Here is a 14,272-nt window from a genome sequence, read left to right on the forward strand (position 1 = left end):
TGACGGAGGGCAGGGAGAAGGCAGCCGTGAGGGGCACAGGAGGCTTTCTGGTTGGATGAGGGGCTCTGGGCTGGGGTCTAAAGGATGGGGGTTTTGTGTGGACCAGAACAGCGAGAATATTCTTGGTGGTGGCAAATGTCAGCTGCGGGGACGAAATGTGGCATTAAGGCATAGCAGGGAGACCAATGGCCCCACGGGCACACGGCGGCGGTGTGTGTGCAGGTGTGTACACATGCTGAGGAGTAACTGCATGTCCGTGTAGCCTCTGGGGTGAGCCACATTCTAGAACCCCAAGCCTGAGGCCCGATCTGTCTTGCCAACTCTGGTGGTCTCCACTCTTCCCAGTGGTCCTAGCTTTGGCTCCATTCCCAGGCCTAAACCCTCAGCCTCAGAGCCTGCCCGGTGTAAGGCTCCCCCATTCTCCCTGCAAGCCCTCGGCCTCACCTGGGCCTGGCCTTCCCTTGCCTTTCAGAGGCCTGGAAAAGGATGGGAGCCTCGGCGAGGGTGTCACACTGAAGAAGCAGAGTGGCATGCATCTGACGCTGCCCGATGCCCATGACGCAGACTCTGGTAAGCACGTGCCCGTGGGCAGCTGCCCATGTGGGCCCCCTCCTCTCTCTCCCAGCCGGAGCACAAACTGGGGAGAGTGGCATCTTCTCAGCCTGGCCAAACCCACCCTGCTCCTTGCCAGCCATGGTCCCAGGGCCTGGTGCTGAGAAACTAAGGGGCTGCCCTTGAGCATCTTTCTGGCCCCATCCTGGCTCTGGGGGTGGGAAGTGGGCAGCTGGAGCAGGCAAGGGAAGGACCCCATCTCCTGGGCAGGGGTGCAGAGGTGAGAGTCAGGGTGGAGAGATGGCTGTGGAGCACTTTAAAAACAATCTCCCCTTAGGCTAAGCTCAAGGCCAACATCTGCCATGAAAATGTCCTTTAGTAGATCGAGTGGAGTCAAGTGGAAAGGAATGAGCTGAGCTCACATTTACAACTCTAAGCCCAAAGAGTACTGTTTGAAAGGAGGCTCTGACTAAAGCAGAAGAGCAAAGGCACAAGAATTAGTCACCAGAATGGAGTGTGAGAGAGTTGTGTTTAGTGGCATTGCTCATTTTTTCCACTTCTGTGGCCGTGAACCAAGATGTACCTTTGTTGTCTCTGATGGAGCTGATTTCCGATGCCAAGGCCTGCACCTGACTTGACTTGGAGGCACATCTGAGGGGCACTGGGCTGCATGTGGAGCTGCTGGCTCCAAAGAGGGAACGGTGAAGAGGGGCATAGCACCCGTGCAGTTAGGGAGGGGAGAACCATAAGCCAATTATTAGGACCCCACGTGCATGGTCTTACAAACTGAAACCACCTGTGGTTTGCCCCAAGGTCTCCTGAGTTTATTGGAGCCTTTATTGCCTCTGAGAGAGAGAGAGAGAAAGAGAAGTGCTCGCATTTCACCTGCATATGAATTGTAAATGTCAGTGGCTTATGTATCCTCAGCAGGGACCCGTGTCACCCAGAACTGCCACGGGGGAGGTTCTCCAGAGGGCGCAGGGTCTGACCTGAGCTGCTACCCAAGGATCCTTCACAGCACAACCTCAAATGGGACTTTTCTATATCAGATATGGTAACATGCACTGGTAAACACAGAAAGCAAAGAGAGCAAAAGGGAGAAAAGAAAAATCATCCACAGTTTCACCACCCAGACCTTAATAGTGGCCTTTCAAACCTTTTTTCTAGGTCCCTATTTCTTTCTTACAAAAATGTGAGCAGGGGCACCTGGTCAGGGACACGCCCCGTCTGTTAAGCCTCCAACTCTTGGTCTCAGCTCAGGTCATGATCTCATGGTTCGTGGGTTCCAGCCTCGCATCAGGCTCTGTCCTGGCATCACAGAGCCTGCTTGGGATTCTCTCTCTGCCTTTGCCCTGCTCATGCTCTCTCTCGCTCTCTCTCGCTCTCTCTCTCTCTCTCTCTCGCTCTCTCTCTCTCTCTCTCTCTCAAAATAAACAAACATAAATAAATAAATGGGTAAATAATCATACCCTTTTCCAACTTGGCTGTATTTCCCCTAAGTATATAACGTGAACATCCTTCCGCATCAGTCTCCATATTCATGTGTCACTATTTTAAGGACCACAGGGTCTTGTGTGAATATCCCCTCATTCACTTTGAACCACTCCCTGTCGTTAAACATTCAGTCATGTCTGTTTTCAGTAGCACGGGCACCTTTGCCAACGTTTATGCCTGCCTTCTTTAGTGACAGACTCTAGGAAGCGGGCTTGCTGCCTGATGCCCCTCATCCCAGCGTGGGTGAGGGTACAAGGAGGGCCTTCCTAGCGCATCGGTGAGCGGTTTTGCAGCTGCCGGCTGTGGGGGCCGCTCCAGTCCCTGCTCCAGCGGTGCTGCTCAGCCCTCTCCCCTCTTGCTCTGCAGGCTCTCGGCAGGCATCATCCATCGCGGCCTCCCGGCTGGAGGAGGCCATGTCGGAGCTGACTGTGCCCAGCTCAGTCCTGAAGCAGGGCCCCATGCAGCTGTGGACCACGCTGGAACAGATCTGGCTCCAGGCTGGTGAGTGTCTCTGGCCCCAGTGACCCCCACCTGCCTGCCTGCAGGCCTCTCAGCCGTGTCCTGCCCAGGAGGAGGAAGTGTGCGGTGTGAGGGCCCCTGACAAGGCCTGTCTAGACTGTAGTCCTCATGGAAAGGCCTGGGGATCAGAAACCTGGAGCCCCAGTTCCAGCTCTTCTTTGCTTGGCCCAAGACAAGTCACTTAATCTGTGTGGCTGTGGGCTTCCTTCTGCACCAAATGGCCTGCCTGCCTAGCTGGGAGAGACTCTCTGGCAGCAGATACAAATGTACGAAGATGTGAAGGAAGACCTCATAATTGAATAGTCTTAGTCTCAAAAACAGGCCCATCTTCTTCCTGTCTTCTCCTGAGTAAAACCAGTTAGTACTCAAACCCCAGAGGGCTCCCAGGGTAGTTAGAGAAGAGGTGAGGTCTGGCGATGTAGTTCATTGAAAGCAGAGGGCTGGTAACACTGAGGTGGCCATTCAGGTGTCCTCTCTTTTTTCTTTTTATGTTTATTTTTGAGAGAGAGAGAGAGACAAAGAGAGACCAAGCACGAATGGGGAAGGGGCAGATAAAGAGGGAGACAGAATTCAAAAGAGGCTCCAGGCTCTGAGCTGTCAGGACAGAGCCTGATGTGGGGCTCAAACCCATAAAATGGGAGATCATGACCTGAGCCGAACTCAGACGCTTATCTGACTGAGCCCCCCAGGTGCCCCTCAGGCAGCCTCTTGATAGGTAACTGCCACAGTTGCCACCATGGAGTTTGAGGGTCAGTTAGTATTGGGGAGGCAGGCAGCTTCAGGGTTACACAGAGCTGGGTTCTTTTTTTATTATTATTTTAGAGCCAGAGGGGCAGAAGGAGAGAGAGCCAGCAGCTCAGGCAGCCTCAGGAGCGCTGAGCCTGATGCAGGGCTTTGATCCCACGACGCTGAGATCATGGCCTGAGCTGAAATCAAGAGCACTCAACCAGCTGGACCACCCGGGTGCACACAGAGCCGGGTTCTAATGCCAGCCCCTTTGTCCCGAGCGTGAGCGTGAGTTAGTGCAGTGTGGGACTCCGGTAAATGGTGCCTGGTCTCTATCCTGTCCGCTGCAGCAGTCCTGGTGACAGAGCAGGGTGGCCCCAGGGGTAAGCGTCCTTGAGGCTCCCACTAAGGACTCCAGGGAGGCACTTGCTGCAGTGTTTGAGAATTTCATCTAAGCCAGGGTTGAGAGGTGGGTTTGAGGGAAAGGGGAGGGAATCAAGGCGATCCAGATACCTGAATGACACAGAATAGCAGCAGCAGAAAAAGGAAGGTGACAGAAGTGGAATCCTTAGAGATGCCTGGTAGTTCAGTCGATTAAGCGTCCAACTTCAGCTTAAATCATGATCTCATGGTTTCTGAGTTTGAGCCCCACATCGGGCTCTCTGCTGTCAGCAAAAGCCTGCTTCGGATCCTCTGTCTCCCTCTCTCTCTGCCACTCCTCCTGCTCCTGCCCCCCCCCCAAATTAAAAATTAAAAAAATAATTAGTGGAATCGCAGAAACGCACCAGGCCAGCATGGCCTTCTGATCAAGAACTGCCTGAGTGAAGCTCCTCACCTGTTTCCTGGTTACCCTGAGTGCCCACCTCCACCTGGGGGCCCCCCCCCCCCCACCAGCAATCCCCCAGGGAGATGCAGAAGAGACTGCAAGTGGATGGTTCTGGAGACTAGAGGCAGCATGTGGTCACTGGGGAATCTGAGGCTTCCCCCTGCCTGGATTTCACATATGGCCCTATTCGCAAGCAGGACTCCCCCCGCTCCCCCACCATAGGTTCTTAAGGCGGTGGATGGGGACCGTTGGGCCAGGGTTCACAGGCTAAACAGGGAAACATTTTAATGCAGACATGCTGCAGCTAGCATAGGAGGGTCCCTTAGGATGCTACAGATGTGTGGGAGCCATGTTCCACAGCCGGCTTGCTGCATCCTAAGTAGGAAGAGGAATGTCGAAAACCCCAGAGGGATATTCAGCAAGGCCTACCCTTGGGCAGAGAGCCCCCTGTCATCTTCTAAGACATGAAGCCTTAATGGCTCCCAAGGGGCACACTGGAGTCCCAGCCCCTCCATGTGCCTGGTGGGGGAAGCTGCCCCACACTGGGCCTTCACCAACTGCAAGGAGCACATGAGCAGCCCAGCAATCGGATCTGGAGTTGCAGGCTGCCTACTCTGTAGAGTTCCTAAGGCCTTTGGTTTAGTGATGCATGTTGTTTACTACCATCAGCAAGTGAACACAGTTTTGCATTTCACAAGACTGCTTGCATTTCTCAGGTGTGCTGCTTCGTGCTCCGGATGCTAGTATGTTCTGGTAAGTTCAGGGAAGGTTAAATAACAGCCTTCCTGAAGCCTGTAATTAGGCTTGGGATTTATCGGTATAAACACGTGCCCTTCAATAATTTGCACCTTAGCCTATCTTCTCTGGATGTTATCCTTGATATTCAGCCTACAGAGAACTCTCGAGAGCAAAATCTGAATGCTAAGAATGTAGTGCCAAGTAAGGGTTGGGCAGTGTGGCATTGGGAGACAGTTTGGGTGTGTGTGACTGATGCAAAATGGCAGTGCTTCTGCAAGGTAGATGTTTTCTTTTGTAACAACTCCAAGATGGAAGCCTTGACAGGATGACAGCTGTGCTCTCCTGGTCCAGGGACCCAGGTTCCTTCCATTTCGTTGGCTCTGTTGACTGGGGGAGGTCACTCTCACCCCTGTGGTCCATGACAGCTCCTTACCACGTTCACCTTCCCAGGCATAATCAGGAGAGTGGGAGGAGGGGACCCCCTCTCCCTGTAGGGACGTATTTTGGAAGTTGCATTCATCATTTCCCCTCATGATCCATCAGCCAGAACTTAGTCACATGACAACACCTAGCCGCAAAGGGCTGTGGGAAAGGACTATCCTGGTTGTCCTGATGCCCTGTTAAAAATCAGGGGCTCTGTCACTGTAGGAGAAAGTGGGGATAGACTGAGGGAAGCTGCCACAGCCAGAAAGGGAAGGAAGCAGTGTGCCAGGTTCTTCCTTCTGAGCCTGGGAGGGTTCTGGAGTGGTCTGCACTGCAGAAGCCACCAGCATCACCAGCGAGCATGGGCTGAGCACTTACAGAATGAAGGGCTGCCAGGACCAAATCACCAAGGGAAAAACTTCTCCCTAACCTCACCCTTGACCTGCCCCAGGCCGAGAGTCTCATCCCCAGCACCCCCACCCACCCCAGCTAATAATTCCACCAGCTACAGCAAATGTGCAGGAAGGGAAGAACATCCCTTTTCATCATTTTGGAACAAGCTCACTCCCCCTGGTTTGGTTCAGGATAAATTACATCCCTGCCTGCTTCAGCAGTAGGCTCCATCTTTAACCACCCCCTCAGGTTGGGAAATACATCCTTCCTCTCCCAACTCTTGTCCTCCTCCCTGCCCTCTTCAAGCCTCTGTCCATTCCTGTCAGATGTGAGAAGCATCACAGGGGCTTCCACTTGAGAGATGTGTTTCAGGAATGTTGCCTCGTTGGCAGAGGGTCTGTGTGATGATGGGAGAGGCACCAGGATCCTGTGTGTCATGAGGTGCCTTCCGGAAGAACAAGATGGCCCATCTCTATCTCTCCCTGCAGCTCATGTCTCTGGGAGCTAACAGTGTGCTAGAGAGAGGGGGACAGATGTGGGGAAGAGATCCCCTACCCTGGAGGTCCAGGGGACTCACGGATGGCCATGGGCTTTCCCTGGGTTGGGGGGAGTTGGCCCAAGTCTCAGTTCTCAAATGGCGGATTCACCATATGTGGGCTCTGGGCACAGAGCTCCAACTGCTAAACAGATCGTCCAGCAGGAGCCAGTGACCCCGCTGCTCCAGGCTGCATCCGTGCCCATCTCTGGTCTGCCCAGTCACCTATGGGGACAGTATTCAGGAGGCCCTGGGCACTGGCAGGTAACAGCTGCCGGCACTGTCAGCAGGTAGACTGGGGAACTGGGGTGGGGTGGCCAGGGTAGTGTCTGAAGGTCACGTTTATTATAACATCGCAGTCAGGGGAGAAACTCTCCCTTACCATTGCCACCTCCCCCCTCTTGTGTCTTTCCTCCATTCCTCCTCATCCCTTTGTCTTCCCAGCTCCCCGCCCTTCTCCCTCCTGCCTTCTGTGCCTCCTTCCCACGTCCCCTCTTCTCTTGCTCTGGCTTTTTCTTCTTCTCTTCTCTGCCTGCACCCCCTCCTCCCAACTGCAGATTAGTGAGGAGAGCATTCAGGGACAGGAAGTCAGGAGCCCAGGCCCTGCAGCCTTAATTCCCTTGTGGCCTGAGAGGCAAATTGGGCCCATCTCTGGGTCCCTGGAATGGAGGGTCTCAGACCAACCTGCAAAACACCTTCAGACTTTCAGATTCTTGGTGTTATTCTTTCGGTTCCGTGGTTGTCTCTCATTCCTTCCTTGCTCGATTCCCTTCTGTCTCCTTTATTCTGGGTGCCCATATGCATTGACGGTCTGCTCCATGGGGAGGACACTTGTTTCCTTTAAGGGGGCAGTTTTGGTGATCCCTTCTGGGGTTCAAGGCTAGCTAAGGGCCTCATCTTAACTTCTCTCCTGAGCTTCTTCTCCCTGAGGGGCCTCTGCCTTTAGCCTGAGTGCACCCCCTCCTTAGAGGCACCTCTCACATGGGGAGGCTCCTGAAAGGCCTTCAACAGTGACCCTGGGCTCTCCCTCCCCTGCTCCTCAGCCTAGAACTAGCCCTAGGGCCAGGCTCTCCCTGCAAAGAGGGTGTGCAAATAGCCTGTGAAGAGGGAATTCACCCCCCAACCCCAACCTGGGGATGGGGCAGGACTTTGCTTTGGCAAAAGACTGGAACCAGCTCAGGGTGCAGGGTTAGATCAGGATGCCTCAGAAAACAATAATAAAAGAGACTCTTGCAAAGCTCCAGGGAACAGATGTTTTCCATTTGGAGCCTGCGGGGAGAAGCACAGAGGGGGGCTGGTGGAGAGAGATGGACGGAAGAGGGAGAAAAGCTGAGACAGAGAGGCAGGAGGAAAGGTCAAGAGTAGGCAGAGAGGAGATGAGAGAAGTATAGAAATCAGAAAGGAGAGAAAAGGAGCTGAGGGGATGGGAGAGGAGCCCTCCACGCCGGGGACAGTGAGGTCTGTTTGCTGGGGTGGTGAACTGGACCGTGAGAATTCAAGGAAAGTCCAGTAACTGGGAGTGTTCCTCCAGCCCTGGCAGGGGGAGGCCGGGATGGGTGGGCACCTTGAGGCCCTAGCAGTCAAGTCCAGGAGCTGGAGAAATCAGGGCAGTGGGCGGGCATGGTGCCACACACGGCTCCAGCTGTAGCCAGAGCATAGGCTGGCTGGCTGGCTGGCTGGGGAGCACCATGTTTGGTAAAACAATTGCCCAGGGTCGCTGAGGCTAGAAAGAAGGGGTACACTGCAGCCCCCAGACCTGTGGGGCCCCACCCTGGAGTCTGAGCATGCCAGGGACTGTCTGCAAGGCGGCCAGGAGCCCTCAGGAGACCTCACTTCCCTGGCTCTGTTCTGTGTCATCTGGTTTCCTGCCTAACTGGTAATGAAGTCCATCGGACCAAAGCAGCCCTACCTATTTTTCAGGGCATGTTCTCTGCTGTATGGCCAGCCCGACAACGCCTAGGGCCCCAAGGAAAGGAGGAGGTGGGGATCCCTGTAATTGAAATCTGTTGATATGAAGGCACTGTGAGGAGTCCCCAAGGGAGACCCCAGGAGACAGGGACTCAGGAGACAGGAAGGCAAGTTGTAAACAGCTTAATGAGCGTCGCCAGGACCAGGCAGGCGGGTGGGCAGGGTCTGGGGGAGTGGAGAGCCTAGCCTCGGAGCCGAGCTCCTGGTGGCAGAGGAAGCAGCTACAGGGGCTGGTGCAGGACAGGCCTCCCTGCTCCCAGCACTCACCCACACACTTCCTTCTGCTTCTCCCCTCTCCTCCGGTGACCCTGGGGAGTTCTGGCAGGTCACGGTGGAGCCCAGCCCTCCAAGTCTGCCAGCTTCCCTTCCATCTACCTGTCCAAGCGCCCCTGCACTTACAGGCCCCAGCTCCAATGTTGCCTCCCCCAGGAAAACTTCCCTGACCACACCAGCACAGCTGATCTGACCCCTTCGGAGTGTCCGGACCTTTCAGAATTGGCATGTGGCACTTCATTGTCCTGGCTTATTCCAGCAGTTTGGTGGCTCAACTGCCCCACCTTCCCCCCCCTCCACTGTGTATCCTTCTCCTGGGGGAGGGCCAGGCACATGGTCCGTACATCATAGTTGCACGCTGGACGCTCAGTTATGAAGGCACCCTGCTCAGAACCCTAGGCAGCAGCTCCAGAAGAGAACAGCAGAGCAGAGGAGAGGAGAGCGTAGGCCGAGTTAGACAAACCCCTGACCTTGGGCCAACCCTCCCTGCAAGGCACTGGGCTCTAAGCCCGCCCCTCCTGGCCTCACCTTCCTGTGCTTTCTGCCTTGGGACTCTGCAGTTCAGGTTGTCTATGGGGACAAGAGCCTGCATTTCTCTCTAGCCTTCTAATGGGGGCCTGGCTCCTCTGTGTTTACTTAATTCTTCCAAATTCTCATCTTCACTGGAGAAAGAGTACCCTCCCTCAAAAAGGCCTCTGTAGTATTGTAGGATGTGGCAAACTACCTTGATTACACAATGAACCTTGGGGGCAGCATTCATGCTGAGTACCCCCAAGTGCTGTGTGCTACAGTCGAGGCCTTAGACTTCCTTCCTGCTGCTTGTCAGACCAGGAAGATGATGCCTGGACCCAGGTTTTCCACCTCTTTCTGGGAGCTTCTTTTGGGATGTCTGTTATCTACTCACCCCAGACCTAACCTGAATTAGTGTAACCTCGGCCCTTGGCCTGTGCTAGGAACAGCTCTTGGCAGAGCCACAAGCCAGGCTCTGCGTGCCCTTCTGTGCTCCCATCTGTGTGCGGGCACCAGCCCCAGGAGGGGCAGCTGAGCCCAGGGCTGCCGGAGAGGAAGGCTGAGCCGGCCACGAGGTCATGCTGCAAGTCCAGCCGGCCTGTTTCTAAAAGTGCCTGCTGTGGGTGTGTACCCGTGCGGTGTGGATCTGAAATGTGCCTTTCTGTGGCCTGGCCTGGGACTGAAGAGCTGGCCCCATTTTCCACATTCTTCAGGGTAAAAGGCAAACTGGTTGTGGGACTGATCTTTCCTGCTTGTTGGTGAAAGGCATGTGTGTCACCTATTCTCTCAATGTGGCAGAAAGCCCTGGGCTTTGGAGAGAGGCCAGAGCTGCTGGGAGCGCAGCTCTGCCTCGTCCCTTTCTCCCGAGAGACTGGAGTGACAGCCCCCCTCCCTCAGCCTGGTTTGTGAGCACAGGGCTCATGAGGGCACCTGCTGGGAGGGTCAGATGAGAGAAGACTGTGCAGAAGCAGGCCTTGGCCCATGATCAGTCTTGAGGAATGCGGGCCGTTTGATAGTGCACACCTGCCTCGTCCCCCCACCCATCCCCCAGGCCCACACTCAAGGTCACCAGGTGAAGTGAGGGACACTCCAGAAAGCCACCTGACCTTTACAGACACCACCCGTGCCCCCACTGCCAAGCTTGGAAGTCCAACAGCCTGATAGAAGCCCTAGTCCACAGGTGACTCTCACTGTGGCCTCAGGCCACTTCCCTACCCTCTCTGTGCCCCAGTTTCCTCCTCCCTGAAGCAGGGTAATAAAAGTGCTTGTTCTACAGGCCTTTGTGAGCGTCAGCGGAGACGTCTGTGTGGGACACATAGTGCGGTGCCCAACACCGAGTGAGCGCTGGGAAAACATTCTCTGCTGTTGTCCCCACCGCCCAGAGCCAGCCCTGCCCAGCTGCGACTCCAGGGATGGCTTCCACCACCTGAGACCCTCAAGTCTGGGGGCTGCCAGTCGGATGCAGGGAGGGGTCCTCTGCCTCTGGCTTTTCCTACCGCTGTCACTTCCCACTGTCTTTCTGGTTTCACAGCTGAGCTGTTCATGGAGCAGCGACACCTCAAGGAAGCGGGTTTCTGCATCCAGGAGGCAGCAGGCCTCTTTCCCACCTCGCACTCAGTACTCTACATGCGGGGCCGGCTGGCCGAGATGAAGGGCAGTTTGGAGGAGGCCAAGCAGCTGTACAAGGAAGCTCTCACGGTGAACCCTGATGGTGTGCGCATCATGCACAGCCTGGTGAGTCAGCCCCTGGCGCCCCAAGAAAGTCCTCAGGGCCCTTCTCCCCTCTCACCCCCTCCACTGTCTGCAGGTGCCCTGTCAGCTCTGTTCCCTGGTGCTGGGGGGGAGATGGCTTCCTCCCTGCTCTGCTGGGAGACACAAGTATCTTACAGAGGTGGGCCATTCCCCTTCCGTCAGAGCCTGGCTGAGTTGATGAAAAATCTAGGGTTGGTTGATATGCTTTGTGACTTCTTTTTTGCTGTAAGTTTCGGTAAAGCAATGTAGCCCCAAAGGGCTTTCACTCTTCCTCATCAGAGCCTTGCGCTGGACACACTAGGCAAAATGCTCTGCTTTCTGGGAGTCCCCAGTACCTCTGTAATCACTGCTGCCTCTCCCATTTTGGAGGAGCTCCGCACCTTTTTGGCATCATTTAGGGGGTGTCCTGAGGTGGGCTGTCACGTCAGGCCTGACACAAGCACACGAGGAAAATGGCCCCTGGGGTGGTAAGAGGGCCCAGCAGCCCCCAGTCCGGGAACGTGGCACTCAGGCATGGGTGCCCAGGGCTTAGTGACTTTCTGTGGGAAGGTTTGGAGGCAGGGAGCAGGATACTGGTGTTCTTGGGCGGGCCTTGCCCTTCTCTTTCTGAGTGATTGCGGGCTTCTCTGCACCTCGGTTTTACTTCTCCATGCAGTGGGGAGTCTCTGGTGCAGGAAACATGTGCTAAATACCTGCTCTGACAGTTGGTATAGTAGACTGTAGAGATAGCTGTTTTTCCCTTCCTTCCTTAGCTGCTTTCAGAGAGCCAGTGTCAGGATAAGTGTAAGGATCTGAAAGTGTACAGGCCTCCACATGCACAGTGATTTCTGAAGTAGAATTCATGAGCACACCATTAGCGACATGGTCTTCCCCTGTCAGGGTCCAGGTTCCACCTCGGATGTCCTCCTTTGACAGTTCTTGAAGGGGAGCAGCCACGAGGGCATCACTGACACCTGCCACACGGAGAACACAGAGGGATCAGACCGACTCCAGATGGCTGGAGGGTTAGCATTGCCAGAAGGGGTCTGATTCGTTCATGAGGAGAAGCTACAGGGAGTTTGATTTCTGCTCAGTGTCAGGAAAAACCGTATAGCTCTTAGAACAGTCCAGGTACAAACTCAGGAACTGTCTGGTGAAGATGCTGCCAACAGAATGGAAACACCACTTGTGGGAGGAGCTGGGCCAAGTCATCTTTACAAGGTCCTTTCCAACCTCAAGAGTCCCTGAAAACAGAGGAGAGACTCCCAGCTCAGCTCTTCCTCCTGCTGCCCGATTTCTTAAAGGATATCTACCTCGGGCCCATGCGAATGTTCAGCATCTGCTGGAGAAAGCCCACGCAGTGACATCACGCCCTGGCCCATGTTCCCCTCCACATGGCTCTGTGCTGCCTTGCAAATGTTTGTTTCTTACAAGGCACATCCTCCTTCCTCCTGCAATTCAGACATGAGCTCCTCTGACGACTGCCTCCCCGGAGGTCACATCCAGACACTTGATTAGGGAGGTGGGAGGGAGGATGTGGGCTCTGTCTTCAGGCCTGCGCCAGCCAGAGCTGTCTGCCTTCCGCTGCACTCACAGAGAGGCGCCTGCCAGCTCAGTCCCTAAGACCCGACCAAATCCAATAACGAGTACAATTCTGAAGTAACAGTGTACCATTTTTCATTTATGCTTATTATTGTTTGTAGCGATTTCCCTGAAATTGAAGCAGTTTCCAAGGGTGGGTTTCCATGGTAACTGAAGAGCTGTCCAGAGTGGCTCCCTACAGATGTTTCTGAAATGGTCCCTTTTCTCTTGCCGGGGTGCCTTGCTGATTTGATGAAATTAGAGCAAGTCAGGGCCAGGCCTGCCCACTGTTAAAGTTACAAGCAACCGGAGGGACAGTCGGCTCCAGCGTGGGCAGCCCATTCGCTTTCCACATGCTCTGTTCCTGCCAGCTCCCACACATATGCATGAAGAATAGCAAATCGCAAGCCTGGAGAAGATTCACTAAGCACTCTTTTCCCAAAGACTCGGGAAGGAATACTTTGGCATTTTGATCACCAGCACTCCCTGATGTCAGTGTCTTCCCTATGCTGCAACTTCAGACTCAGGACATCTGGGATCTAATCTTGGCTCTGGCCCTAATTCGCTTGGCTGAATCTACATCATTCCTAGTCCACGTCTAATCCTATGAGGTGGCTCCTGAGAAAGTGCTCCTTAAAGTCCTCAGTGCAACAACATCCAAGAAGGCAGAACCACATACAAGCCTCTACTCTCGAGTCCCACACCCATGACAGACATTGCTAATCAATCACAGCATTTTTTCTCACTGAGCACACTCGTGACCTTCAGATGTTCTTCACCATGGTGCGACGTCAGGGAGCCACTACCTGTTAGTCTGTCAAGTTGGCATTTATGTAAGGGATTCGCTGTAAAGGTAGTAGAGAATGACGGAGACACATCAATTGTCTCAGCCTTCATGAACCCCAGAGGTGGGTGCATTCTTGGAGAGCTATCCAGAGAAAGAAATGTGAAGGGGAACTGGTACCCACCAGGACCCCCATGTAGTCATTGCCAAGGCAGTTTCTCAAGGACTGCATCCTGGCTCTGCCACCCACAGTGATTCTCTGAGGACATCAGCCTCTGCTAGGTACAAGGAGAGGAAAGGAGAGGCACCCCCCCCCCCCCGCCCTTGACAGCACAGCCACCCAAAGCCTGGGCCGGGAGAGCTCTGAGTCCCTTAGAGAACTGTGTGGGTGACAGCTTCAGCCTTACAGTGCTTAGGGCAAGATCGTCAAACAGCAGGGGACGGGCCTCAGGGCCTCTCCCTGGGGCTGTGTGGCCTGGGACTGGAGCTTGGGGACAGGCCAGAGAAAGCTTCTGGGAGTGGAAGGCGATTGCTTTTAGGAGGCGGGGTTCAGGCATTTCTAAGAAAATGAACTTTGGCCTAGAAGCAGGTTGTCTACTCTCTGGGCCCTGCCACCCTCCCTGCCCTGGATGTGGTGGGAGGCGTTTCCATGGTTCAGACTCCACCCTGAGCTCAGCTCAGGCTTTTCTACCTAACCGGCAGGAAAGAGACACCAGCCTAGCCGTGCTTTGCCAGGGAAGAGTCCCCACTGTGCCTCAGCAGTGCGCCAAAGGAGTCTGCAGCATCTAACCCCAGCCCTGCAGACAGCCACCTGCAGGGCTCACAGATGGCCAGGTTGCTTCAGGAGGTGTCCAGATTCAGAAACAAAGAGCCATGCTCTCTGCAGATGGAAATTCCCAGTGAAATCTCAGAAGCAGGTCCTGACAGCCTTTGCCAGCTCAGTCTCAGCCTCTCCCCTCCCTCCCACCCAGGTAGCCAGAAACTGGACTCATTTAGCTTGGGTGTTCAGCACTTAATTTATGGGCAAAAGAATTTCCTTATGGAAGGGAAGCCTGAACTCGACTTGCCTGCTCTGAGGAAACATGAGAAAGGAAGCAGAGGAGTTCACCCCAAGGGGATACTTTTTCAGAGAGCGCTCCACAGGCTTAGTGGAGAGGAATTGGAGGGGCCTGCACCTCTCTCTTTCTGAGCCTGTCTGCCCTGCCACTTCTCAGGAGTC

General features: G+C 54.7%; 1 protein-coding gene across 1 annotated transcript in view; it reads left to right on the forward strand.

Moving 5' to 3' along the window:
• The window catches only part of TTC7A (tetratricopeptide repeat domain 7A), a 116,046-nt gene that overhangs the window by 91,698 nt on the left and 10,076 nt on the right, over window positions 1-14,272 (forward strand). The window contains exons 17-19 of the mRNA XM_029938506.1: window positions 473-570; window positions 2,413-2,547; window positions 10,489-10,691. Coding sequence (XP_029794366.1) covers window positions 473-570; window positions 2,413-2,547; window positions 10,489-10,691 — 436 coding nt within the window. The remainder of the gene's footprint in view (window positions 1-472; window positions 571-2,412; window positions 2,548-10,488; window positions 10,692-14,272) is intronic.

The sequence above is a fragment of the Suricata suricatta genome, chromosome 4, assembly GCF_006229205.1.
Source record: "Suricata suricatta isolate VVHF042 chromosome 4, meerkat_22Aug2017_6uvM2_HiC, whole genome shotgun sequence".
Classification (NCBI taxonomy): Eukaryota; Metazoa; Chordata; class Mammalia; order Carnivora; family Herpestidae; genus Suricata; species Suricata suricatta.